This window comes from Lepidochelys kempii, chromosome 11, assembly GCF_965140265.1.
Source record: "Lepidochelys kempii isolate rLepKem1 chromosome 11, rLepKem1.hap2, whole genome shotgun sequence".
NCBI lineage: Eukaryota > Metazoa > Chordata > Testudines > Cheloniidae > Lepidochelys > Lepidochelys kempii.
The window spans coordinates 62,959,150-62,984,100 of NC_133266.1; the positions used below are offsets into that span (position 1 = coordinate 62,959,150).

At 43.0% G+C, this 24,951-nt stretch overlaps 1 protein-coding gene across 3 annotated transcripts in view; it reads right to left on the reverse strand.

Annotated features, from left to right (window-relative positions):
* Positions 1–19,331: 19,331 nt before the first annotated feature.
* Positions 19,332–24,951, reverse strand: part of KLF7 (KLF transcription factor 7) — a 66,958-nt gene continuing 61,338 nt past the window's right edge. For 2 of the 3 annotated variants that reach the window (XM_073306620.1, XM_073306618.1), the window contains exon 4: positions 19,332–19,848. In XM_073306620.1, the coding sequence (XP_073162721.1) occupies positions 19,811–19,848 (38 nt within the window). In that variant the 3' untranslated portion in view covers positions 19,332–19,810. Of the gene's footprint in view, positions 19,849–22,930; positions 23,482–24,951 lie in introns of those variants that run through there. The other variant, XM_073306617.1, reaches the window with a different exon arrangement.

A 24,951-nucleotide genomic window follows, 5' to 3' on the forward strand; every position in this document is an offset into this window, starting at 1 on the left:
AGCCATAAACCATAATTTTGTAGGCAGTTCAGCACACTGGGTCACCATCACCCAAGGGAGAAGTAGCAAATTAACAACATTCTCCAAGTACATTATTAATGCTGAGCCCTGCGTGGTCCCTGTAGAAAACATTGCTTTCTGTCTCCAGCTGTTCTTATTAAAATCAGAATTGTGCAGAAGAGCAGAGTCTTCACAAGAACTTGCTGCTTGGGGGACCAGGATCATGGGTGCATACAGAGAGAGTTAAGTTAAATTATCTGCTCTTTGTTTTTATTTTATGCCCCCCAAAAAGCTGGAAAAGCATGGTACGAGGAAGGAAAATCTCAGTATTCAGCATCAAGAATTATGGGCCCGATCAAAAATCAATTGAAGTCAGTTGGAGACTTTCCATTGGTTTGTTTTGTTGTCAGTGAGCTTTGGATCAGGTTCCAGGTTAGCAACAATTCTTAGAGATGGGAGCTCTGCCTCTGATTCGCACCTGAAAACTGCACACTGTATTTAGCTGCTCAGAGATGCAATAATTGAGCTTCTCTCTCCCTCTCCTTGGAGATGGTTTCACACTTCCTCCCCCAGCCCCCACCCCCAAAAAACCCAACAGAGTAATAGCTGCCAAAGTCCTCCGCCTTCCTCTTCCTCTCCCATATGCGTGGAATGCCCATGAGCTTTAATACTTGCTACCCAGGATGCTCTAGGAAAGAGAAAGATTGAAGCATACACTGATATGCTCAAGCACTCCTGAGGCAAGTATGTGCTGCACACATGCTGCGGAAAGTGACACACACGTGAGGAGCGATTAATCTTCTTTGTTACCTAGGAGGGACAAGATGCATTAGTTGTTGATCTCCAAGCTTTTCATGGAAGCAGCAGGGTGCATGTTTTGTTTCTGGTGCAGATTGAGATTTGTGGATTCTGCACAGATCTACTTATAGATTACAGCTACAAACAAATAGGCATTGAAGCTAGGCTTAGGAATCATGATTCTACACTTGTAAAGCATCATCTAAGCGTTGTATAGACATTAAAATATACAACAGATAAGCAGATATTCATCCCCATGTTGTAGATGAGGTATAGAGGCCACATAACTGGCCCAAGACCATGCAGCAGATTGGTGGCAGGAGCTGGGATTGAAACTCAAGAGCTCCCAGCCCCAAAATCAATCCACTGCTCCCTGCTATCTGTAGCTGTCATATGAAAGGATAGTGCACAAGTAGGTTTATTATTGTGTACACAGTTTGTGAGAGCGTGCTAAGCACTTCACAGAACACACACGAAGATACTGTCACTGCCCAGCAAAGCTTTTAGATGTGATGCAACAAGTGACAGTAACAAACAATAGAGAGCATGAAATGGGGAAGGAATAGGGTGGTTGAGTTGTCGTATTTGCATATCCTGATGTTTCCATTAACTTTAATCTTATTTTATGGTAAATTAAGTTGTTTCTCTAGTCAACAAAGGAGTAGGTGTTTAGGAGGGATATGAATGAAGCCAGTCTTGGGGGAGGGTGTTGCGGGCATGGAAAAAGTCAGAGGTGGGGTATCATTCTGTCCAGTATATTTATATGGCTCCCCTTACTGTAGCATGTTCACGTTGTAAGGTATTTATCCTCATGACACTCCTGTGAGGTAAGACAGTGGTATTATCCCCATTGTACTGGTGGGAAACTGAGGCAGCTGACTTTCCCAAGGCCATGTGGGAAGTCTCTGGTACAGCAGAAAAGTGAATCCAACTCATAAGTCCTAGACTAATATAACCACTGTACCATCCTTCTTCATTTGCTGCAGGTAGGAGTGGAGGTGGGAGAATGAGACAGGAAACTAGGCTAGAGATGGTGTTGCCATCTCACCTCTCTTGATATCATCCAGGGCAACATTTTGATGCTGTGACGTTGCCCGAGGAGGCCATGATGTTGTATGAGTTCATAATCTTATCTGTACTGTCCTGTAAATGTTAGGACAGATGGCAGCCCTGGAGGAGAGGTAAAAGGGGATAGGGATTTTCACAACCACGTCTCCAGGCTGAATCTAGAGTCGGACGGTTGTGACCATCTGTAAACTATCTGATAGCTGATTGGTGTCCTACACACATGAAATGGATTGGTAACTCCAGACTGTTTCTTAGACCTTGTCTACGCTTGCCTATACTTGTGTCGGCGTGTAGTGTACATTTAGCTACATGCCACAGTGAAAGCCTGGCTGTGTCCATGCTCTCTGCATGGCTACCCTGTGTGTAGCTACAACTGGCAGTGAAAGGCTCTGGCTTGGGGAGGCAGAGTAGAAAAGCGATGGCAGGTTCCTGCTGCTGGAACCTTTCACTGCTGGCAGGGGAGAGGCAGTGGGGAAAGGCTCTGGCCATGAGTCAGCAATGGAACGCTACACTGCTAAGAATTGGGGGGGAGGGATAGCTCAGTGGTTTGAGCATTGGCCTGCTAAACCCAGGGTTGTGAGTTCAATCCTTGAAGGGGCCATTTAGGGATCTGGGGCAAAAATTGGGGATTGGTCCTGCTTTGAGCAGGGGGTTGGACTAGATGACTTCCTTAGGTCCCTTCCAACCCTGATATTCTATGAGTATGGCCATCAGAGCTACTGCCTGAGAATGTAGAGAGCCATGTAGGGCACACACCCTGAGGTTCAGGTGTATAGGGTACTCTGCCCACCTAAGCAGTGCTACACTGCTGTTTATACCTGAGCTAGCTGGGCCTCTAGTATAAGTACTCTGCACACCACCAGAAGAGTAAACATACCCTTACTGGACGTGGATCTACCTTCACAATTGGCATTGCTTGGCATAGTTGTAGGCAGTCAAAGCAGCAAAGACAAGGACTGACTAGAAATGGAGATTAAATTATCCTTTCAATCCTAGAGGAGGTGGCTCTGGGTCAAGGCAGATGCACATTGGTGGGGAGGTATTAGGAAGGTTCTTTTCTCTGGACAGGGACTCTTCGCATTTTCACCAGCAATAAATTCACACACACGAAACAAAAACAAAACCTCACAAGAGGGAGGGTGTATGGGCAACAGTCAGCTCTTGTTTTCAATGTTACTTCATCATAAGAGACGTGGCAGTGTAATCAGAGAAAGAAAAAGAGCAGAGGTGCATGAAGGAAAACATCCTTCAATTGGAACAGTGAGTTCTCTGTGATTATTTACAAGATCTCTTTAGAAAAAAACATACAGGAATGACTGAAATTTCTCCTCCAAAATAGTGTCAGAGGCGGCTATGTAAACAATGAATAGCATTCTAATACATGTTTTAAATACATTGAATTGGAGTAGGTAGTGAGAGGTGCCTTTCCCAAGCTGCTGTCAAATACAACTCCCATGCTATGTAGACTCCAAACTTACCCTTCCTGGAATTTTGGATTTGTTAACACGGAAATAAATAAGAACAAATAAGAGCTCAAAACTTCTTTCCAGGCATGGTTCCTCCTAGGGTTCCTCCCTCTCTATTGCTCAGCCCTCACCCTAGATCTTCTTGTTCTAGCAAGTCATTCCACCTTATATTCTGGTGAGGTGACAAGCAACCTACTTTAGTGAGGCAATGGAATCCACTTATCTGCTAGCAGGTGAGGTGTCTCAGGCAAATATTACCAGCTTGTGACTTTGGAGTTGTAAATATGAGGGGAATTATTTCATTTAGCTGAGTTTGAGCACATAAATGGAGGAGGGCATGGGGAACTGAGGCAATGGAAGATTAAGTGACTTGCCAAAGGTCACACAGGGTATCTGTGGCAGAGCTAGGAATTTGAACTCATTTCTCCAGAGTCCTAATCCACTCTTTCACCACAAAATTCTGTAGAGGTCTCATTGTCTCTAAATCTGTGCATGATCTTTTCTCTCTAATTTTCACTTCATCCCTCTCCCTGGCCCAACAGCTGCAAAAAATCCTGAAGCTGTTGGAGTCTGAGTTGTGTCTATTTCTCTTTTAAAATAGAATGCCCAGTGTTGAAAGCATGCTGGACACAAACATATAAGCAATTTACTTGTAGCTTCCTCCTGGTTTCTTTTCCAACTGGAAATTAAGTCTTTTAGAGGGGGTTGGCCAAACCCCTTTTGACATATGGACTTGCTGCCAGCGATTACTGATTAATTAGGGATATGTTCTCCCCTTGGTATGTGCCTGATACAATTCCTACTAACATCAAAGGGAGAACAGCCCCCTTAGGATGGCTAAGCAGCAACTGCCCAGGGGCTGCTTCTGTCTCTTGATAACACATTGCTCTGCCTCCGGATGTTTTGTTTGCCCTCCCATTGTAGTTGCCCCCACTCTTTCCCACACCTCCTTCTGGATTTCCCTCCTCTTTGCCTCTTAATTCAAAGCACAAGACAAAGAAGGAGACGATCCCAAGCCTGACTGCTGGGGTCTGGCACAGCTAGCTTATAGAGGGCCCCATGCATGGAGGCCAGAGCCGCATTTCTGAGTGTATCGGGGCGCTGACAGGTCACCTTTCAACCCTGGGGCAACAGGTACTAAGGGTAACACCTGCTCTCTGTGGCTGAGCTCCCCATACACCATTAAAAGGCCAACAATTGCTTACAACTGTAAGAATAACGGCAAGTCTGTGGGAGCCGTGCAGTCCGCCAGTGTCTGTATATGCCGGCCTTTCACTAGCAACTGGTGTGCCAGGCTGTGTTGCTGGAGATAGCAGCTGTGTCCATTGTAAAGAGCCGGCATGTCAGCATGACGAAGAGACCTGCAGCTATGGGGTTGAAAACAATCACGGCCGAGAAGAATATTTCCAACTGCAGCATTTTTATAATTTATTTAGTAACCAACCCTGCAAGAGAAACTCGAGACTCGGCAACAAGCGCAGCTGGCTTTGCAGCAGGAAGGGGCTGCAAGAAACTGAAGCGGGGGACGGGGGGGAGGGAAAGGTCAACAAATGGCTGCGCAGGGAGAGAACATCATGCTTTCCACGTTCCGTGAAAAGATTGGCTTCACCTGTGTTTCCTGTTGAGTTTCCCCTTCTCCATCACAGGTCTTGCTTCCTCTGCAGAGATTTCCAGTTAGTTCAAGAAGAGTTGTTCAGGCTTTTCCCCAAACCAGCCAGGATGATCAGGGCCAGCTCCTGCGTTTGAAGTGAGGGAGTGTTGGTTGTACAAGAGAGGCAAGATCAGACCCCCCCCAAGACTCAATGTACCACGTAGTAATTTCTCTCCACCCACAAATTCAATAGCTTTCCTGCTGGAGGAAGAGAGGCCTGGTGGTTAAGGCACTGACCTTGGGTTCAGTCCACCCCAGTTCTGCTACAAACTCCCTGTGTGGTGTTGGGCAGGTCGTTTAATCTCTCGGGCCCAGATCCCCAAAGGTACTGAGGGATTGTTCTGCTCAGCATTGCAACGCTTAACCCAGAGTGGAATCCTCAGCCAGGTGCCCAGGCTCCCTATAGAATGTGTGGGGAGAATTAGGATCCTCAGAAGCCAGCAAGCTGAACGGGGAGTTGCCTGAGGTGGCGAGGAGGGGGGTGGGGAGAGGCGCCTCAGCGGCCAACCTCGGGTGCCCGTCTGATGGGACCGAGAGAGGCGCCTCCTTTCACTTGGAATCCTCCGCCACACGCACTCTCCTGAAGTTAGGCACCTAAGCCAGGCCAGCTGCTTAGGAAGCCCATGTCCTAGCATCTGAAACAACCTCCGTCTCCTGCTCGATATTTTTCTCACTCTCTCCCTGCATTGTCCAACTATCTCTTTTGTGTCCATGCTGTGTTGCTGCCTCCCCCGGCTACATCTGGCCCTCCTGCTGCTGGGTCTGACAGATATTGGGCCTTAGGTATGCTCTGAACGTGCCTCTAGGATTGGGCTCTGCTGGCAAGAAAGGTGTTCCCCCGAGAATCCTGCTTCAGGGCGAGCGAGGGCTTAGAGCTGCTCGTTAGCGCATAGGGGTTTAGCAGCCTTTGCAAAAGATCACCAGCAGAAACTTTCAGGCCTCTGCGGGGTTAGGTAGCGTGCGGGGCGGTTTTGAAAATGTCAGTGGGGCCTAAATGGTGGACTTTGCTTCCTAAAGAGGCAGATACATGCCGAAATAAATTTCAGGATCTTGGTGTCTCAGTTCCCTGTCCGTGAAATGGGGGTGATAATACGTGCCCTCTCCCACCTCTTGCTTTTATATTTTGAGGGGTGCGATTTAGTATTTTGTTTTCTCTGCCTTTGCTCAGGCCCTGCTATGTGAGGGGCTACAAAGTGGTGCCCTTAACTGGGGAAATGCAAAATGCTATCGGGTCAGGAACATACAAAACTCCTTCCAATAGTTGTGGAGGAAGAGAAAGCAAATGAGCCCTCTCTCTTAATCACTGCCTCACTCTGTGCTGAGCTTCCTGACCCCTCTTCCTGCCCGTACTCTCCAAGAATCACAGGAAATTAGGTTTCTAATGTGGAAAAAATAACCCCAGCACTTAGCAAAGAAAATTGTAAACATTTCCACCCAGGAGAGGCAATGCTATTTGGCTTGCCAAGAAAACAATTAACTTTATAGAGAAGGGATCTCTGAGCAACAAAAGAATTTTAACTCGCGACACTGAGCGCTAGTTATGGTGGGAATGAAGGGAAGTGTGCGCCCTTCAGCGTGGAGAGAGGGAGGAATGCTGAGGAGGAGGAGAGAAGATTGACAGCTGTACCACACCTGAGCAAGGCTGGTCCAGTGGATAAAACACTGGACTGATACCAGGGTTCAGTTTCCAGCTCAGCTATGGGTTTCCTATGTGACCTTGAACGGTTCACTTAATCTACACTGTGCCTCGGTTCCCCATCCTATAGAGGGGGATGATACTTCCCTGCCTGAAATAGGTGTTTTGAGGATAACGTCCGTTAGTGACTGTGAGGTAATCAGATACTATGATGAGGATACGGCCATATAAATACATAGATGGATAGTGTCCCCATAGGGAAGTTCCTTCTAGTGATGTCTAATTACCCAGGCACTTAGAAGAACTCACCATTCATTAATGGCCCAATGATACAGTACACGTATTGTGAAAATCTGCCCCTCCTTCATTCTTTATTTTTAGGACAAAGCAGCTAAGTCTTCTGTTTTACCTGACACACATACACACTTTGGCTCTTGTCACACTGACTCACCAATGCATCATTCTCTTTGTTGAGCTGTGGAGACTGAGACCAGGTCATCGTGCTCATTGTTTCTTGGTGGCCCATGTGCTCCCTGTAAGAAGAGCCTCTTAAACTTGAAGGAAACAGCCTATTGAAGAGGTCAGGCAGAAGTACCAACGTATTCTTTCTCCAGGTAATATTAAAAACCTGACATTCTCTCAATGGCAGCAAGGGATGAGCCACGTCCAAGTGAGATTGAGATGAATTCGAGAGACAAGGTGCGTGAGTTAATAACATTTACTGGCCAACTTCTGCTGGTGAAAGTGACAAGCTTTCGAGCTATCCAGAGCTCTGTGGAGTGCAAAAGCTTGTCCTCTCTCATCAATAGTAAGTGGTCCAATAAGAGATATTACCTAACCCACCTTGTCTCTCTCTAATATCCTGAGACCAACACGGCAAACATGAAGCTGAGAAACATTGAGAAGACCAGATGTAGACAAGCAAAGCATTCTAATCTGTTCATCCGAGGATAAAGTGATGACTGAGATGATCTGGGTTTTGTGTGTGTTGATGGAGTTGTCCGGGAGCTACTACCTTGAATTTAGATGGAGAGGTAAAAGGAACCCTTACTCCTCCCCTACAGCGCTCGGAGAGTTCATAAACGTTTCCCACAGTGCTATGCATCATTGCTCCGATTACCAGGGCTGTTTTATCTTCCCCTTTCCAGATTAGCTCAGCTATTGCAGATCTCTTCCTGTGTCCTCCGCTAACCATATCCTTGCAGGGTCTGAGGAAGGCATTGGAGAGAGATTTGCATTTGGCCTTTCAGAGTGATTCTGTTACTCAAGGCCCTTTTTGCTAAGATTTTGACTCCCAACTCTGCCCCAGCTTTCTACTTCCTAAGCTAAGTGGAGTTTTTTGGAGAGTAGGAAGCCGCCTATTTTCAGAAATCCTTCCTGAGCATCCAAAAATTCTTTTCCACCTCAGTTTTGAAAGAGTGCTTCATTTAGCACACTCCATCTGCAGTACTTATGTGGCCCTATTACCATAGTGTCCGAATACCTCACAGTCTTTAGTGAATTTGTCCTCACAGCACCTTGTGAGGTAGGGCAGTGCTATTATCCCCATTGTACAGGAGGGGAAAATGAGGCACAGAGAGGCTTAAGTGACTTTCTAAGTTCCCAGGGGAAGTGTCTGTCGGGGAGGGGGGAGGGAGGGGCAGAGAGCAGGGACCTGAACCTTGGTCTCCTGACTCTCAGGCTTCTATTCTAACCATACTTCCCTTCGAGTACGTACTCTGCACTGGACTATTGTTCAGCCTAGTAAGGGCTGGGCTAAAATCCCCTTAGCAGATTCTTTTCCAGCTCATACCAGTTTTATACCACTTTAACTCCAGTGACTTTAAAGGGGTTACCCCTGATTTACACCAGGATGAGTGATAGGAGAATCATGCCACCAAATGTAGGCCCTGTCATTAAGCAACTTTCCATCAATGTCCTTGTATCGGGGAGAATTTCCTAATGTTTCCTAATTATTTCTCTCTGAACCACTGGATACTAAGGGGCGGATGTATCCTGAATCCTGAGGTACACTGATATTGTTCAGAAACTTCATAATGAGCCCCAGACCAGATGAAATCTGCCTGGTTTGGGCTTTCAGCCTGAAGTCAACACTCTGTGCTGCTTTGGGAACACAGGCTGAGTTTGAGGCTACTCCTCCCCACCCCACAGGGTAGATAGGGATTTATGATATGGGATAGTTTCCAGATGAAATGTAGCAGCTTTTGGTGAGTGTCAAGTTTCTGAGTGCGTTTGGTGGAAGAAAAAACAAACACTGAGGAGCTGTGAATCCATGTGATTAGACCCACTACAACCTGCGCTGGTACTGCTATACGGTAATTTGGACACTAGCCAACCAGTGTAAACAATAAAAGAATTTGAATCTGCTCAGTTGGATGCCAAGGAAGGGTCTTTGAACTCAGGAAACATCCTACGTGATTTGAAGCAAAATGAAGCAAATCGGCAACCCCTTGCGCTCGAGAGCCCCCATGTCTCACAGCTCTGATGACTCTAGTTGCCTCCCTACACTCCGGTGAAGACACACATGCCAATGCTGCGTCAGCAGACAGAGCTGGAGAGAGAACTGACTTAACTCAGCAATGTGGAGGGTCTTTGGAAAGCCGGGGAGGGAGCCTGGTCCAATTTTCATTGAAAAAGGAGGGTTTTTTTATTTTTTTTATCTTTTAAAAAAAAATTCAAAATACTTCAAAATGTTGTTTGTTTGTTTGTTTTTGGTGGGAAAACCTTCGACTGGAAAAAGGTAGAAAAAAGTAACACACTAATTTTTATAGTTTCTTCATTTTCTTTTGCAAAACCATCCCCACATTTTGTTTCAACCAGATCTAATTTCTTTCTAGAAAACAAATGCAAGCTGGCAGCCGTCTATGACACTTTGTACTGTCCACCTGATAGCCTTGGAGTCATGACTGGGAAGAGGCTGAGTTTATTCAGGAGATGATTGGATTCGTTTAGCATGAAGGAACAGCCTTACCAGTTCAGCTCTCACCCCACCCCGTTCCAGCTGATGTGCCTTGGAGTATTTGGAGGGAGGGTATCCCTTCTAATCTGGGTGGGAAACAAGGCGGGGACTGACCCTAGCATCAATGGATGCAGATTTTTGTTTTAAATGGGGAGAATGTAGTACTGATTCTTGCCCCTCTGCAGGAAGAGCAATGGCAGTGGAAGCTGTTGAAGGAGCTTGTTCTCTTTCTGTTAGTTGAACAGCTTGAGGGGGAAGATGTTTCTTTATATGATCAGCTTTCCTGGCCTTAAGTCCAGGGAAGTATGTGACTGCTATTCTTGTAGACTAAGTACGTAGCGGCTCCTAAAAGGAAATGAAATATGATAAGGTAAAGGATAGGATTTTCTGAAAGTTCCTAAAGAACAAAATTATTAAAGTGTTTACCTGTAAGTGAGAGTTCTGCATCTGATACACTAGTCAAAGGCTTGGCTCTGTCCTTTATTACAGGCTAGGCAGGCAGAAGTCAGTCAAATTGCACCAAAGGTTTTAGTGATGACGGTTACACTTACTTAACCCAAAACTTCCACAGCACCCAGGGAGAGAGAGAGGTTAAGGATTTGGGCATCAGGGTTGTATGAAAGATGCTATAAAATGTTTATTATATGGTTATAATTCCATACATTGTAGACATTTGGAATAATTATGTACACTGCTATAATTATAGCCACATAATACAAGTATTTCCACCTATAATAAATGGACAAGTTTTTCAGCCCTGTATTTTTGTGGCATGATGTCAAAGTACTCAGACTATTTCACACTTACTATAAGAAAATGTTTCATTTAACATACAATGGCTTTTTTTAAAGCAACATCAGGTTTACTATTTGATCAGCAGAGAGAAACGAACACAACCTCAGCACTTAAACAAGTGTTGCATTCTTTGTTGGCAGAAGTGTAACTAATAATATACTCCCATATAGGACATGAAGTGGTCACCATTAAATATGAAGCATTGACTTGTGCCATCATATTGATTACCAGTCCTTAATTTGTGGTAGGGCTGAGCCCCGGCATCTCTAGGCTTGGCAGTCCATAGCCCTAGCATCTTTTGGCTTGCCGCATCAGCTACGAATGGGAAAAAATTGCTTGAGCCCTGGCACCCATTTCATTACAAAGTAAGCCCTGCTGATTATCCACCCAGCTGGAGTCTTTGTCTCCTAACCTATGGTAGGATTTTCAGAAGTGCTCAGTATTAGCTCTTCTTCCATAAAAGTTGTTGGGAGTTTCACTATTGACCTAAATGGGAAAAAGAATTAAATCAGTGTTGAGTGCTTACAACAGTCCCACCCCCAAATGCCTCTTTTTCACAAGCCCCATAAGTCTATGTGGAACTTTAAAATGATAGCTTTTCTCTGACCAAAAACACACAGCACCCACCATTTTTATGTTTCACCAGAAGCCCTTATTAAAAATGTAGGTTTATAATACAGAGCTCATTCAATAGTTACCACCCATGGGTATTGGAAACACCGTGGTTACCCACTTTAGTCTTCCCCCAGATATGACTGTAGAGGACTTACATCAGTTTTGATCAATATCACTGAAATCAAAACCAAGCCATGGATGTACTACCAACATCTGAAGCCCAATTGGGATCTCATAGAAGTCACTGGGAGTTGTTCACACGCAGCTGACTGGATGATCAGATCCAAAGTGTCTAGCACTAATCGTGCTATTAGCAATTCCCTGGGGTAATGAGCTATGCTGTCCCAGGGAGGAAAAACAGATAGATTGCATCATAGGGGCCCAACCAGCCCATAGGATGAGTGCATGCAATTCCCAATGAGGCAGGTGGGGTTGAATATACACTTCCACCAGCATAAACATAAAGGATTTCAAGACCGATTTTAAGAAGTTAGCCTCTTTATTTTATGCCAATTATTATTTGTGTTGTCCACAATTACTGTCGTTGGCCATCCAAGAACTTGATTTGTTGGTACAGTCAGGGGCTGGGACATCCAAGTGAACTAAATAGTGCCTGCAAAATTGCAGCCACAAAAAAAGGGAGACTAAGTGAGACCAGAGATGTAAATTTTGCTCTATAGCACCTTGAGAGGGAATGTGCTCCATAGACAGGAGCACAGGCTTGGGAGTCGGGAGACCTCAATGCTATCCCTGCCTCCGTCACTGAGCTGTTCAACCTTCAGCAAGTCACTGAATCTCTTTGTGACTCTGACCCCCTGGTAAAAGGGGATCATAATATTTACTTCCCTTTATAAAATGTTTGGACCGCTATAGATGTAAAGTGCTATGCAAGTGCTGTATGTTATAAAAATGCCATGGGACAGATCCTCAGCTGGTGTCAATTGGCATAGCTCCAGCAGAGTGATGCTGACTTATACCAGCTGAGGATCAGGAACATTTTGAATCAAGGGAACACCTTTAGGGTGAGTCTCCCAAACCGGGCACGTATGTAAATGACACTCAGCTGGTCTAAAGTAAAAACAAAGTAGATAATTTAGTTCCTGATCCTGATTTCAGTGGGACCACTCATATACTTTAAGGCTGCCATAAAAAAAGATGGAGAAAAATTGTTCTCTCTTGCCCCAGAGGGCAGGACAAGAGACAATGGGTTCAAACTATAGCATGACTGGTTTAGATTAAATCTCGTGGAAAAACTTCCCAACTGTGAGAACAGTAGGACAATGGAACACACGGCCTAGGGAGGTCGTGGAATCTCCTTCACTGGAGGCTTTCAGAAAAAGGCTGGAGAGCCATCTGTCTTGGATAATTTAGACACAAGAAATCCTGCCTCTTGGCAGGTGGTTAGACGAGATGACCCTTGCAGTCCCAGTTCTGTGATTCTATGTACGTGTTTGCAGTGCTAAGGCCTTATTATCTGGAGAGGTTTTATTCAGAGAAGTTCCAATAACGAAATAACATTCAGGACACACTGACCATTTTCAGGCCAAACACATTCTACTGTTTATTACACATATTACATTCTTAAATAAAAATGCATCACATAACATTTTTGCATAGATATCTTACAATATACCAATTTAAAAAAGAATTATGAAACAGACCAGTAACAAAAATAAATTTTTTCTTCATTAATAATTTTGTAACATTAACATACCACCATCATATAATACAAATAATATTTTTTAAATCTTAAAGACTTTTTGTACAGCAAAAAAACTGACAAAGTAATATATTTATATTTATATATATATATATTTATAAAAAGCTTAAAAAAAATAAAATGTCAAAAAAAGGCAGAACTGAGGGCTACAAGATTGGGTACTTCTGTGATATATTAGAAATACCAGAGTAGGCCTGAGAGAATGTGACCGAGGGCATCTCCAAATGCACTTGTTAGACACATCTGGCAAAAGAAAAATTATAGTGCAAAATGAACATCCTTCAAGCTATGTTGTTTGTGGGGGAGAGGGGTGTTTTTGTTTCAAAGGGGGAGCACTCGTACTGTTTGTTTGTTTGTTAAAGTGATACAGTAGGGACCAAGAAAGAGCTTAACCAAGGAGTGCGGGGCAGAAAGTGAACATTGCTATAAAAGAAAAATATCTTGGCCATATTATTTTTTACTTTCTGTTTAAATGAGCAGAAATACGAAGGCCTTGTTTTATGGGAGAAAAGTTACAACAGTTCATCGGACTGATTTTTAAAATCAATCTAGTTAAACCAGAGCCAGCCTCTAATATAAATGCACCTAAAATAGCTTAGCTGTTTCTTACATCAGTTAAGATTGATTAATTAAAAGTTACCAATGCAAACTAAACAGACTTGAGCAAAGGTTAAGCGCACCTATGTAGTGGCGTTTTCATTCGTTTAACTAGCTTGATTTTATAAAACTGGTGCAACTTCTCTGGTAGAGACAAGGCCCCAGTAACAAAGTAGTGTTTAAACCAGTGTTTCAAGCTACTCTCAGGGCCTGTAGGGCTCGTGTTCTAAACTACAGGAGAGATGAGTTAAAATATAAGCTAAGGATCAGCCCCCCAGCCAATAGGCCTTTTTGGGACTGTGTGTTGGTTTTTATTTTTCTCTACAGTCCAAAGATAAAGGCTAAAAATGTCATCTCTCTCCATTCCGTTTTACTCTCCGGGTATAGTCTGAGCCCTCCCTTTCCCGCCCCCTAGTTTGCAGCTTACTAGCTCACAATATACAGCAACAAATACGGCTGAAAACTTCCTATGTAAACCCACGCTATTTCTAAAATGCACTGGCAACAGTGAGCACCCTCCCCAAACCAAAGGCAATAGGCACAGTTGGCTACCACATTGAAAATGTCAGTAGCCCAATTTCTCCTTCCATGTAGGTATGTGCTATACATACACACCCAGAGAGAGGGGGTAGAACCTGTTTTCTGGCAGTACACAGAAGTTGGAATCCAAACACTTACAAGTAAATGCTTTCATTATGAAAATTATGAACAGTCCAACTTTAATTTTTACATAAAATATGCTATTCATAAGCTTTAAGGAAAAAAACAAAACCCTGTTTGAAAACACCTGCTTCTGAATGTTTTCGATTAGGTAAGTCCACTTTTGAGGTGGTAAAGAAGGCAGATGGTCACCACATTTCTGAATATACTGACCTCTTTCTCAAAGAAGGGAGAAAAGTTTCACTACATAAGAGAGACCTTAGTGTGTGTGGGGGCCAACTTCTGCAGTTCTTACATGGGCAAAACTTGCCACTGAAGCCACTGAGATGTTGTGGCTGAGGAAGATCGCAGAAATTATCCCTGTTATTATTAATGCAACACTTGGAAGATTAAACACTTTAGCTTCATTGTGAAATCATCATTCCAAGGGACTAGAAATAATGCTAGTAAGAGAAGGCAAGACTCTTCGATCAATGGGTGTAAAATCTTAGGAAGTAGAGGATTTTCATGTTTTTGTTTTTCAAGCCAATACTGAATAGAGTTATTTTCACGTTCTTTTTAAAATATATGATCTACCAGAAACCAACAAAATGTATTTTAAGGGAGTGTTGGGTTAGAGGTTTTGCCCACAAATATGAAAGCTTAAAAATACAAAATCGCACAACATGGGAATGCCAAGAATCAAGATGTGTTGAGGCATGAATAAAAGTGTGATTTAAAAACCCTGGAGCCACTGGCGGTTGGCCTTGTGAAAGTGAAATTATTTACAAACTTTTTCCCCCTCATATTTTTTTTATACTTTTTGACACATGTAAGGTGGAGGGGAAAAAAGGAAACAAACAAGCTTGATTTGTTTCTTATATTGCAAGCATCTGTTATGATCTCTTCGGTACATAGAGAAGCAAAGATCCCAAGAGCTTAAATAGGAGGGCAATCTTTGTATTGAAAAATGCTAAAAGAAACAAAAATGCCCAAAATTGGGGAACAGTGAGAGAGAGAGAGCCTCTGAGTTTGCAAATAGTGATCAAGTCACAGAGAAGGTGTACTCAGTCACACTAGCCATCATATTCATCCATCGTCTCCGTTTTAGGCAGGACATCAAAGGTTAGTTGCTTTTAGCTTAAATTAAACACAGAATCCTGAAAGCAACGAAGTGTGTCCCACTTTTACATTCCAATTTACCCTCTTCTCCCATATTTGGTCAGTGGTTTCAGGGTACCAAGTAAAATGGTGCTTGCCTTTAAAAAAATAAAATAAAATCAGATTCCAGTGAAGCCTGCTGCCAATGAGAAGAAAGATAGTATTCTAATGTGCATATGCACAGTGATGTAAATTACATTAGATCTAAAGTAATTTAACTCCAATGTGTTGGGTAAGGACCCAAGACATAGGCTGCATGGTACAGTAATGTCTGCTGACAGTCATACTGGGACTTCCATAACTTTTTTCTTTTCTAAGACTTCTCTCCTAATAGAAAGGTCCTGTAGAATTTAATAAGGAGGAAACTAATAGAGGTCTCTAGGCTTGATTCTATATTCTGTTACACCAGTTTAATAGAGCGAAGAATCAACCCCACAAAGTGAAATTCTGGGCACCAGTGAAGTCAATGGGAGTCTTGACATGGGGCTAGGATTTCATTCATGGAATTTAATAGCAAATGATATCCACCTTTTGTTTTCTAACCATTGAGGATGTAATTCTCTAGTTCAACAGACAGAATGCTGGTCACTGGAGTAAAGCACCTCTGGGGTAATGGATTGAAGTATTTGCTAGGCTCTCACTCCAATTGCTGGAATTGTCTGGCATTTTGTATATTATATGTACACTTTTGAGGATTGTTTTTGTTGCTCTGAAAAGTGACTAAAAACATGGCACTGTGGCCCTCCATGCTTGATATGGGAACAGTGAGACACGACAGGAGTGCTGAGGATACAGATCAAAAAGGTGACCCTAAAGAAAGAAGGAAACCCAACTTGCATGTCCGATCCCAAACTGAGTTATGAGACAACCGGCTTTTATACCTACACTAAGAAAATCTGATATGGAATAACTGAAAGAAAAAAATAAAGCCTCATAATGAAACTTTAACTCATTTTTTTGAAGCAGAACCCCATTAAGGTGTACATTCTGCTCAGTTACACCAATGTAAATCCAGAATAACTCAGGTACCCCAGTGTCCTAATATATGAAGTGTGTCCTGCTTGCTCTTCTCCAGACTAATGCTACATCACTATTCAGAGAAACTCATATTCCTCCTCTGTGCTCTTTTTCCACCAGTTTGTAGGCATCAGTTTTTTTGTGGGACTTGTGTCTCAATTTGTTCCCATCCCCAATGATCTTGGAAGCCATGTCTGGTCATTTTATGTCTTCTGTTCTGCAAATGGGCATGAATTCAATTTGAAGGGAAACAGGGTAAAGCCCTCTCTTTAAGGCTCTTTTGAAAAGCTGCTAGATAACTTGGTTCCCAAAGCAGCCTTATAGAGAGGATTAGCTCTTTCCCATTTTTCATGGGTCCCAGGTAGATTGTTACTAGTGATTCTTTACAATGTGAATGAAGTGAATGCAACTGTAGCAGAAAAACATGGGCTAAGACCTTCAAAAGTCGCAAGTGATCTTGGGTGCCTCAGGTTTTGAGCTCTCGACTTAAAAGGAGCCTGGTTTTTCTACGGAGTCCTGAGCACCAATGCATGGAAATCAGACCCATTTAAGTTGTCTCAAGTTGGGCACCCAAAATCCCTAGTCACTTTTGAAAAATCGTAACTATGACCAAACTGTTTGCTTTACCCACTGTCCTCTGAGACTAGAACGTGCACTTTCTGCTATTAAATGACTGACAGAGTGCACTGAGCTGAGACACAATATACGCAGATTACAAACGTCTCTGAAAAATATCAGTGATGGTCCTGAAACCCCAAATTTCTCTTTCAAAGTTAGAGGACCATCACAGACAGGGCCCAACTGAGAAATCCAGGTCTTGGTTTGGATTCTGAACCCATTTCCTATGGTTTTGGGGTATTCTGATTCAGGCCTATCTGTAAAAACAAAAGAGTTTCCAAATATTTCAGAAATTTTTGATATTTATCAAAAGGGCCCTTGTTCTGCTATATTTTAAATGAGATGTTAACAAGAGGAAGCAAATATTTTCTCTCCATTTTTTTTCATTTTTAAAATAGAGCCTTGTACTTAAATTGCCCTTAATATTAAGTCTTCTGGACTATTAGTAACATTTCTAGAGGCAGGATTACCTAGAGTTCTGAAGAGAACATTTATACAGGTTCACAGCCTAATGTAGTGGTGAGTATGTGCACATGTACTGTAGGATGCTATAGGAATGAACGTCTTCTAGAGTTTTCTAAATTTTTATCTAATGCACTGAATGGATGCTCTATAGTTTCACGCAGCTGAGGTTCAAGTATCCTCAAGCTCCCATGAGACATCCTGATAAGATGCTCCACATATTCAAACACAAGTTGGGTTGTAGGGCCCTCAGAACCCAACTGAACTCCTGGATTGAATGGCCATAAGAAGTATGCAAACACAGAAGTCGAGAACTACGAGATTGTCAGCAAGCAGTGCTCCAGTAATTTTTTTTAATAGTATAGTTAGTTTTAAATCTTTGGACTAAAACTCAATTTTTTCTTACTTTTTTCACTGTTACATCATTGCCCCCCAAAAAGATGGTTAGATTTTGGTCCATATCTCATGCCATATGGACCAGATATCATATTCCCCACCAAAGTATCCAACTGACAGTCAGTATTTGTAAAAACTGTGAGCAAAATAAACATATTTCAGGTAGATTCAATCTCTGACTGGAACAAAGGTTGCGCAGATGCGGAGAACGCAAGTACCAATTATTCCAGTGACTGCTCTTACGTTTTACAGCTATGCATTTTTTTGTTAAGAGTTCAGTTTTGCATCCCAAAAGGGAAATATTTAACAGTCAATGAGTCAAAACAGTCAAAGGAGGGCAGTTGGCTAGTACAGTATAAAAGAGCAGCAACCATTTGTGGACCATATGCCATTTTGTTTCATTTCTAGACATGTCTTGTAGGGAGGGTCCCAGAATATACAAAATATACAACCTGTCCAATGACCACCCCACCTGCTTGCATAGGCCATTTTATATGGTCCTAAAGGCAGTCTTTGGAGTTAGGGCCAGTGCCAACTTGCTATAAATGCAAGTTATATTTATATATATATATTACTTTTTCTTTTTTTAACAAGAAATTTAGTCCACTTTGAGCCAAGATGGTCAAATTATCTACAGGATTCAAGGGTGAGCGTGAGGCTTCCATTGATCCTGGATGGTACAGACTGAAGGTCGAATAGGACCCATGCTACCAATACCAGACCGATCACTTGGAAAATCCTCAGTGCTGTGCACAAAAGCCAACCCTTCATTCACTCTTTAAATATTCTTACAATTCTTTTTAATATCCGTGGGCTATACCATCACCTTGACGAGTGGGAAAGGAGGACTGTGATCTTTCCTTTAAAAGATTAATGCTGAATGAAGCCACTTTATTTGGAAGAGGTTCTCACCTTCCCACTCTGGGACTAGAGTAGTATTTTTGGGTTTTTTTTTTTTTTTTTTGTAAGATGCTTAACCAAAAGTTAGGCTTAGAAAATAAATGTTTGCAGGTGCTCTTTCAACAAATTAAAAGTCAATGTTTTAAATTGGTCAATAGAATAACAAGAACACGCAACACAATTTGTCAATCACTGTGGATTGTAGCCAACATGCTCACATGGTGCTGAAGGAAATCTGTCGTCATGCCTGATTGTCCAGTCCAAGACAGATAAGCAGGTGAAGAAAAGGAGTTCTGAAGATCACTTGTTCATGGAGAAAAGATAAAATGTCTAAGCTTCCACATGAGCTTTTCAAGTTTTCATTAGACAAACAAGAAGTCCTAGCTATGGCAATAAGGTGATCCCTATGGAGATATAACGTCGTGTTTCAGGGACTCTTCCTTTGGCCGCTTTTCAGTCATGCCAGCAGCTTCCATAATCCCTACCAGTGCATAGGGCATGCAATAGTAAAAAAAAAGTTAACACAAAAATACCCAAACAAAAATATCGTCCTCCATGAAGTCTACATAAACTCAGGCCAAACAGATGATGTATATGTCACAGGTGTCACTCCACAGTCAACTGCCATTAAGGCCATTGGTATTGACTTAAAAGGATCTTAATAGCTCAGTTCTAGGAAGAACCAAAACCAAGACAGATCAAAGTGTCTGTGAGAAGTTTGACGTGTCAAGCATTAGGAATTCTCAGACAAAGAACAAAGGAACCAAGAGGTTAATTTTGGCTACCAAACTGGGATTTGGTTTTCTAGGTCATTATTCCCGCCCCCCCCCCCCATCTATTTAAAAAGAAAAGTTAGTGCTACAAATATGCAACTTCAAGACGACCTATTCTCCTATGGAGTTGCATTGAGAAGCGAGTTAAATAAGCCCCTCCCACTTGCTGTCCACCTGCAGAGAAGCCTCTTCCATTTTACTTTGATTTCTACTGGCAATAGCTGGAAACAAATCCACGGGTGATGAAGTCTGTAAGCAATTATTCTATCTTACTGACTTCACCTCTACCCCGTCTCCTCTCCTGCACCTTCTTCCATCCAGCTGGGGCAAGGCATAAAGAACAGATGTATGTATTTAAGTATAGTTGGGTGCATGACAGTGTGAGTGTGTGGTCTGTGTACAGAGGTTTACATGTGATCAAGTTCTCTTCTTCCGCAAGGCAGCGGGTTATAACTGAGTTCCACCCTTCATGCCATGTCTTTTAGCTCAGCTGACATCTATGCCATGCTGATGGATTTTAGGTAGTTAGATGTGTCTCTTCATGTGGAGGGCAAGATGGTCAGACCTGGAAAAACACCTGCAAAACAAACAAAATAAGGATTTTAAAAACAGGCCTTTCTGCTCCTCTATCATCATGCACAAGAACAATGTTCACCCAGGTTTACAGCAGTTCCCTGGAACCTGCCACATGTGGTCACAAAGTCAAGGTGACCATTCAAGATAAGTAGCTATGTTGGCTCATCCATTAGCAGATTATTCTCCCCTCAGCCCAACCCCACTAGATTCATACTGTCAGAAACTGGGGAATGGGCAAGCTAACTCATTAACTAAGTAGCTGTAGTAATAAAACTAAATAATTTTGCATATTTTATAGGGTCAGATTTTTCAAGGGCTCAGCACCCTTACATGTAGCCATAACTTCAAAAGACCTCAGCACTCACTTGGGCATCAAAATAAGAGGCCAGATTTGAGGGCTGAGCTGCTCATTTTGGTAGCTAAATTGAAGCAGAGCTCTCTTGAAAATCTGGCCCAAAGAGCCTTCTGTCTGAGAATGAGTGCTATACAGATATTGATGAAGGTAGTCTCACAACATCCCTGAGAGGAAGCTAGGCATTATCCCCATTTTATAGATTAGGACACTGAGGCACAGTGAGATAAGGAATTTGCTCGAGTTCCCACAAGAAGTCTGGCAAACCCAGCAACAGAATCCAGGTCTTTCACTTCCCAGTTCTGGGCTTTATCCCCCAAGGCCATCTTCTCTTTAGTCCACATGCAAAACATGCTGGCACTTGTACAAATGTAGATGCATGTTAGTGCTTATGGAAGGCTTTCCGAATGAGAGCCCTAGAGAATGAAAACCTCTGTCCAATCACAACATTAACACAGTGCTTTGCTCCACCAAAGTGTATTCACTGTGACTGAATTTCTGAGGACAATGGGCAACTCTTTCTTCATGGCCATTCGATCCTTGACCCTTCTGCTAACATTTACAGCAAGGAAGAGAGAACATAAATGCCAAATGTGATATGCTAGGAATTGGACTGAGAGCAGCAACTGCTTTCACACCGACCACCCAAATGCCACTATATACAAAGCAGCCTTCGGCCAAGATTTTCAGAAGTGCCTAGTGACCCCTTTTAAAGAGGACTGCTTCCAGAGGGCAGGTGCTTGGCACTTTCTGAAAAATAAGGCCCCTTTAAGATGCCCCAGACTGGGCCCTCAAAACCTGAGGTGCCCAAAATCGCTTGGAACTTCGGAATATCTTGGCCTTCACTCTTGACACCCAAACCTGTAAGACACTTTCTAAGTTATATTTAGTAATGATAAAAAGAATCCACCACAAATTACATTTGCTGCTTGTTGCCGGAATCTTAGCCCAGTGTACATTGTGGCAGGCCACTTCCAGAATTAACCTGTCTGTGATGCTTTGAAAATTCATCCAGTGCCACACAAAGCTACATTACAAACTAAACACTGACAAACGCTTTTTTTTTTTTTAAAGCTTGTTGCTAGAATTTGTTGTGCACACAAACAGATTTATGCAGAATAAACTATGATAAAAGCAACAGGTCCCTTCGGTGCCTTCAGCATGAGGCTAAGAAAGAATCAGGAAAATCCGAGGGCAAAGGCCTGGTGTAGTGCACTTAGTCTGTCCTTTTGCCATTACTCTCTGATTCTCTGTGCGCCTACTACTACTTGTATGCAGGGGTGAGCAAATATGATAAATATTGTAAGAGCAGAAAATCTGCAAGAAGAATACCTTCACATATATGGCCAGATCCTCAAATGGTGTAAATCAGCATAGCTCCAGTGTAATCAATGATGCTATGTTGATTCATACCAGCTGAGGATCTGGTCCATGCTTCTTTACAAAGCAGAGCAGGAAAAATTTAAAAAGAATAATTTTAGAATGGTATGGAGTTGGAATCCAGCATTCTTTTACGTTCCAGGGTGACATATGTGCATTAAGAATGGAGGGAGAGACAGAGGAAAGACTTACAATGGACAGTGGGCTTCTAATACAGAAGGCTCACCGCAGCTAGTACTGTCCAGCTGAAGGGTACCAAATATGTCCTTGGACAGCTATCTCTCTCATCAGGTTAATGGAGAAAGCAGCAGGCTATGGATATTATGGCTGCCAAAACAAGTATGGGTGCCAGGAAGACAGGCACCAGCTGGCATTTTAAACTATGACCAGCCACAAGACCACCACCTGACCACTGCTTCTTTCAGATGCCTGCTGATAACCAGAAGCAATATTGGGGATTAAAAGTCTGCTGAGTCACTGACATGGCAAGATTTGTTAATGTTAATAACCGAACCAAAAGTTTGTTTCATATTAATAACCTTATGTTCTGCTCCAAAATATTTTTATACTTCATAAAATGATACATGACTAATCCTGCAGGCTCTTTCCCAGCTAGTAATTCAGTTAGCTTCATCTATTCGGGAGGCTCCTAGAGGCAGAGGACAGTTTCAACTGGGGAAAAAAAAAGTCAAAAAAAGAACTAGATAAATTCATGGAGGATAGGTCCATCAATGGCTAATAGCTAGGATGGGCAGGGATGGTGTCCCTAGCCTCTGTTTACCAGAAGCTGGGAATGGGTGACAGGGAATAGATCACTTACGTAAGAACAACCACATTGGGTCAGACCAAAGGTCCATCTAGCCCAGCATCCTGGCAGTGGCCACTGTCAGAAGAAAGGAAGCTGGGCTAGATGGATCTTTGGTCTGACCCAGTCGGGTTGTTCTTATGTAAGTCCCCACAAAATATTACAGCTAAATGCTACCATCAAAAAGCCCAAGACGCATCTGCAGCTATTAAGTGGCTGAGGTCCAGCCACATTTTCCCTTCTTGGAACTGGTGCTGGCAATAGGGTTGGCCCGGAATGGACAGTTGTCCTCAATAGGTTCGGAAATAGGGATCCATGAAGGATAAATCCTGTAGATCTCTGGTCTTCCGCAGGACAGGTCTCTGTCTTCACAACTTTTCCAGCTCTATGGCATTGCTGCATGTTGTACCCACGCCCAGCATGTACCACCTCCCAGGATTCAGAAAGGCTGCATGTGTCCCTGCATTGTTCCTAGCACGGACAGCTTGCGATGCATAAAAATATCGGCATTCCTGATGGGCTTGCATGGACATAAACTGCCTGCTTCCAAACAGGCTGGTGGGTTTCATCTCCGCATCTGCAGAGCAACAAGAGGAGGCAGCTGGGATGGGAAGAGAACATAATGTTCAGCCATCTTTTTTCCTCTGCTCAGATCCCTGCCCAGTGAGATTTGGTCCTCTTAGCAATCTACTACCCCTCCAGCTGTGTGGAGAGGAGCACATGGCTCTTAGCTTGCAGTCAAGGAGGATACCCATATATATATATATTAAAATAAAACTGAAGAGTTTTACATCACGTTTCCCTCAGTTGAACACATGTGACAGCTGTGGCCATGGCTCACCCAGGTGTTCTGATAGGGTATGTAAAGTCACCCAGGGTTCTGAAAAGCTTCTCAACTAATTCTTCAGCAACGCTAATAACCAACACGTTCATGGTGCGTCAGCCACTCTGTGGACTCTTTCATCTCCTTCTGGGCTACTTCAGCTCCCTCTGCTTTCTTCCTGGCTGCCTCCAAAGCATACACCACTCGCTGTACATATGCTGCTCCTCCCATCAGTGGTAGTTTGCCGACCAAAATTAACAATACGATCTGTGTCCTGTAAGACGTGGGGGCAAAACTAAACACTTCATTTTAAAGGAAAGGAACTTCAGCTGTTAATCCCCTTTCATGACAAAGAGAGTTGTGTTTCCACCCAAGGCCAAAGGTCCGCTACAAAACTGATTGAAGTCATTGGTCCTGGAGCGCGCCCTCGGCACCTCCATTTACACCAAAGACTGTGTGCGCCTGAAATTTTGGTGCTTTAGAAAGAAGCCACCAATGTTGTTTGAAAAAGGGAGAAAGTGTGCATGCGTGCGCACTTGGGGAGGGAGAAAAAGTGACAGACTTCTAGCTTCCTGTCTCCCCACCCCCACTTCCTTTTCTCACTAAAAGTATAACACCTGAATTGACCTATATGGGTTGTTTTAAAAATTGTCCTCTAGGCTGATAGCATGAATACAATTCAAAAGGCTCGTGGTGTAAACCCACAGCCCTGAAAGAGGGGTTTTTAATGGACTCGTTGATGGATCACGTACATAAATTCTCCCCCTACCAGTAGTTCAGTTACCATTTTCATGCTCTGATTGCCCAAGTACTCACCTTCACCTCTGAAGAGTGGTGTGCAGTTGGTTTACACTACACCGACACTGCCGAAAGATGTACCTAAGGCTACTTAAAGCTCAGAAAACCAAGATGTTTACTATAGGCAAGGACCCTTCTGTCCTTAGTGGAGGGTGAAAAGGAAGAAGTTAGAAAGAAATCGAAGAGGGAGCAGTTTAGAGGTGGAGAAATGGGATTCTCACTATCTGGGACCTTAATTCGGGAAGTGCTTAAATGCTTTCCTGAATACGGATGGACTGAAGTATGTGCTTAAGGGCATGCCTGAATACAGGCCTGGAGTAGGGGGCAGTGAGCACACTTGGGAAGAGGGAAAGAGGAAGAGAAAGGAAAGAAAGTGTTAAGTCAAAGCTGGCCCAGCGAAGTAAAGGAGCCATTACTCTGAACCACTTTGAACACAGTGAGTCCCTGAGCTTCCCAAACTAGACCTAGTGAAAGGGCGGTGGGAAATTGATGGACAGATTTCACCACATATGATCAGTTTAAACTGCTGAATACTTTTTACCTAGCCATAGATTTGGTCAAATGGGGGGAAAACTGACAATTTTAAGGGAACAAATTCATTGAATAAAACAGCAAATAGACACTGTGATGGTGGCTGCTATAGAAAAAACACTTAGATAAAAAGAGAGAGGTATTATTCTTCCAATTCGACATGTAACAAACGACTAAAGGAGATCATTGAGTTAATAGTGAGTGGTGAGATCTCTTTGGATCTGAATCATCACAACTGTTGTCTTTTTGCAACAGAAACCAAAAAGGGTGGTTTGTTTACTGGGGGGGTTAAAGGATTGGCGGAAAGGGACTTGGTTGGTTCTTAAAGAGCAAAGACAAGCAGAAAGCAGCCTCTTACAATAAAAATAAAGAACACCAGAGATGCTTATAAAAAGGCAAGACTCCAGAGGGTCTG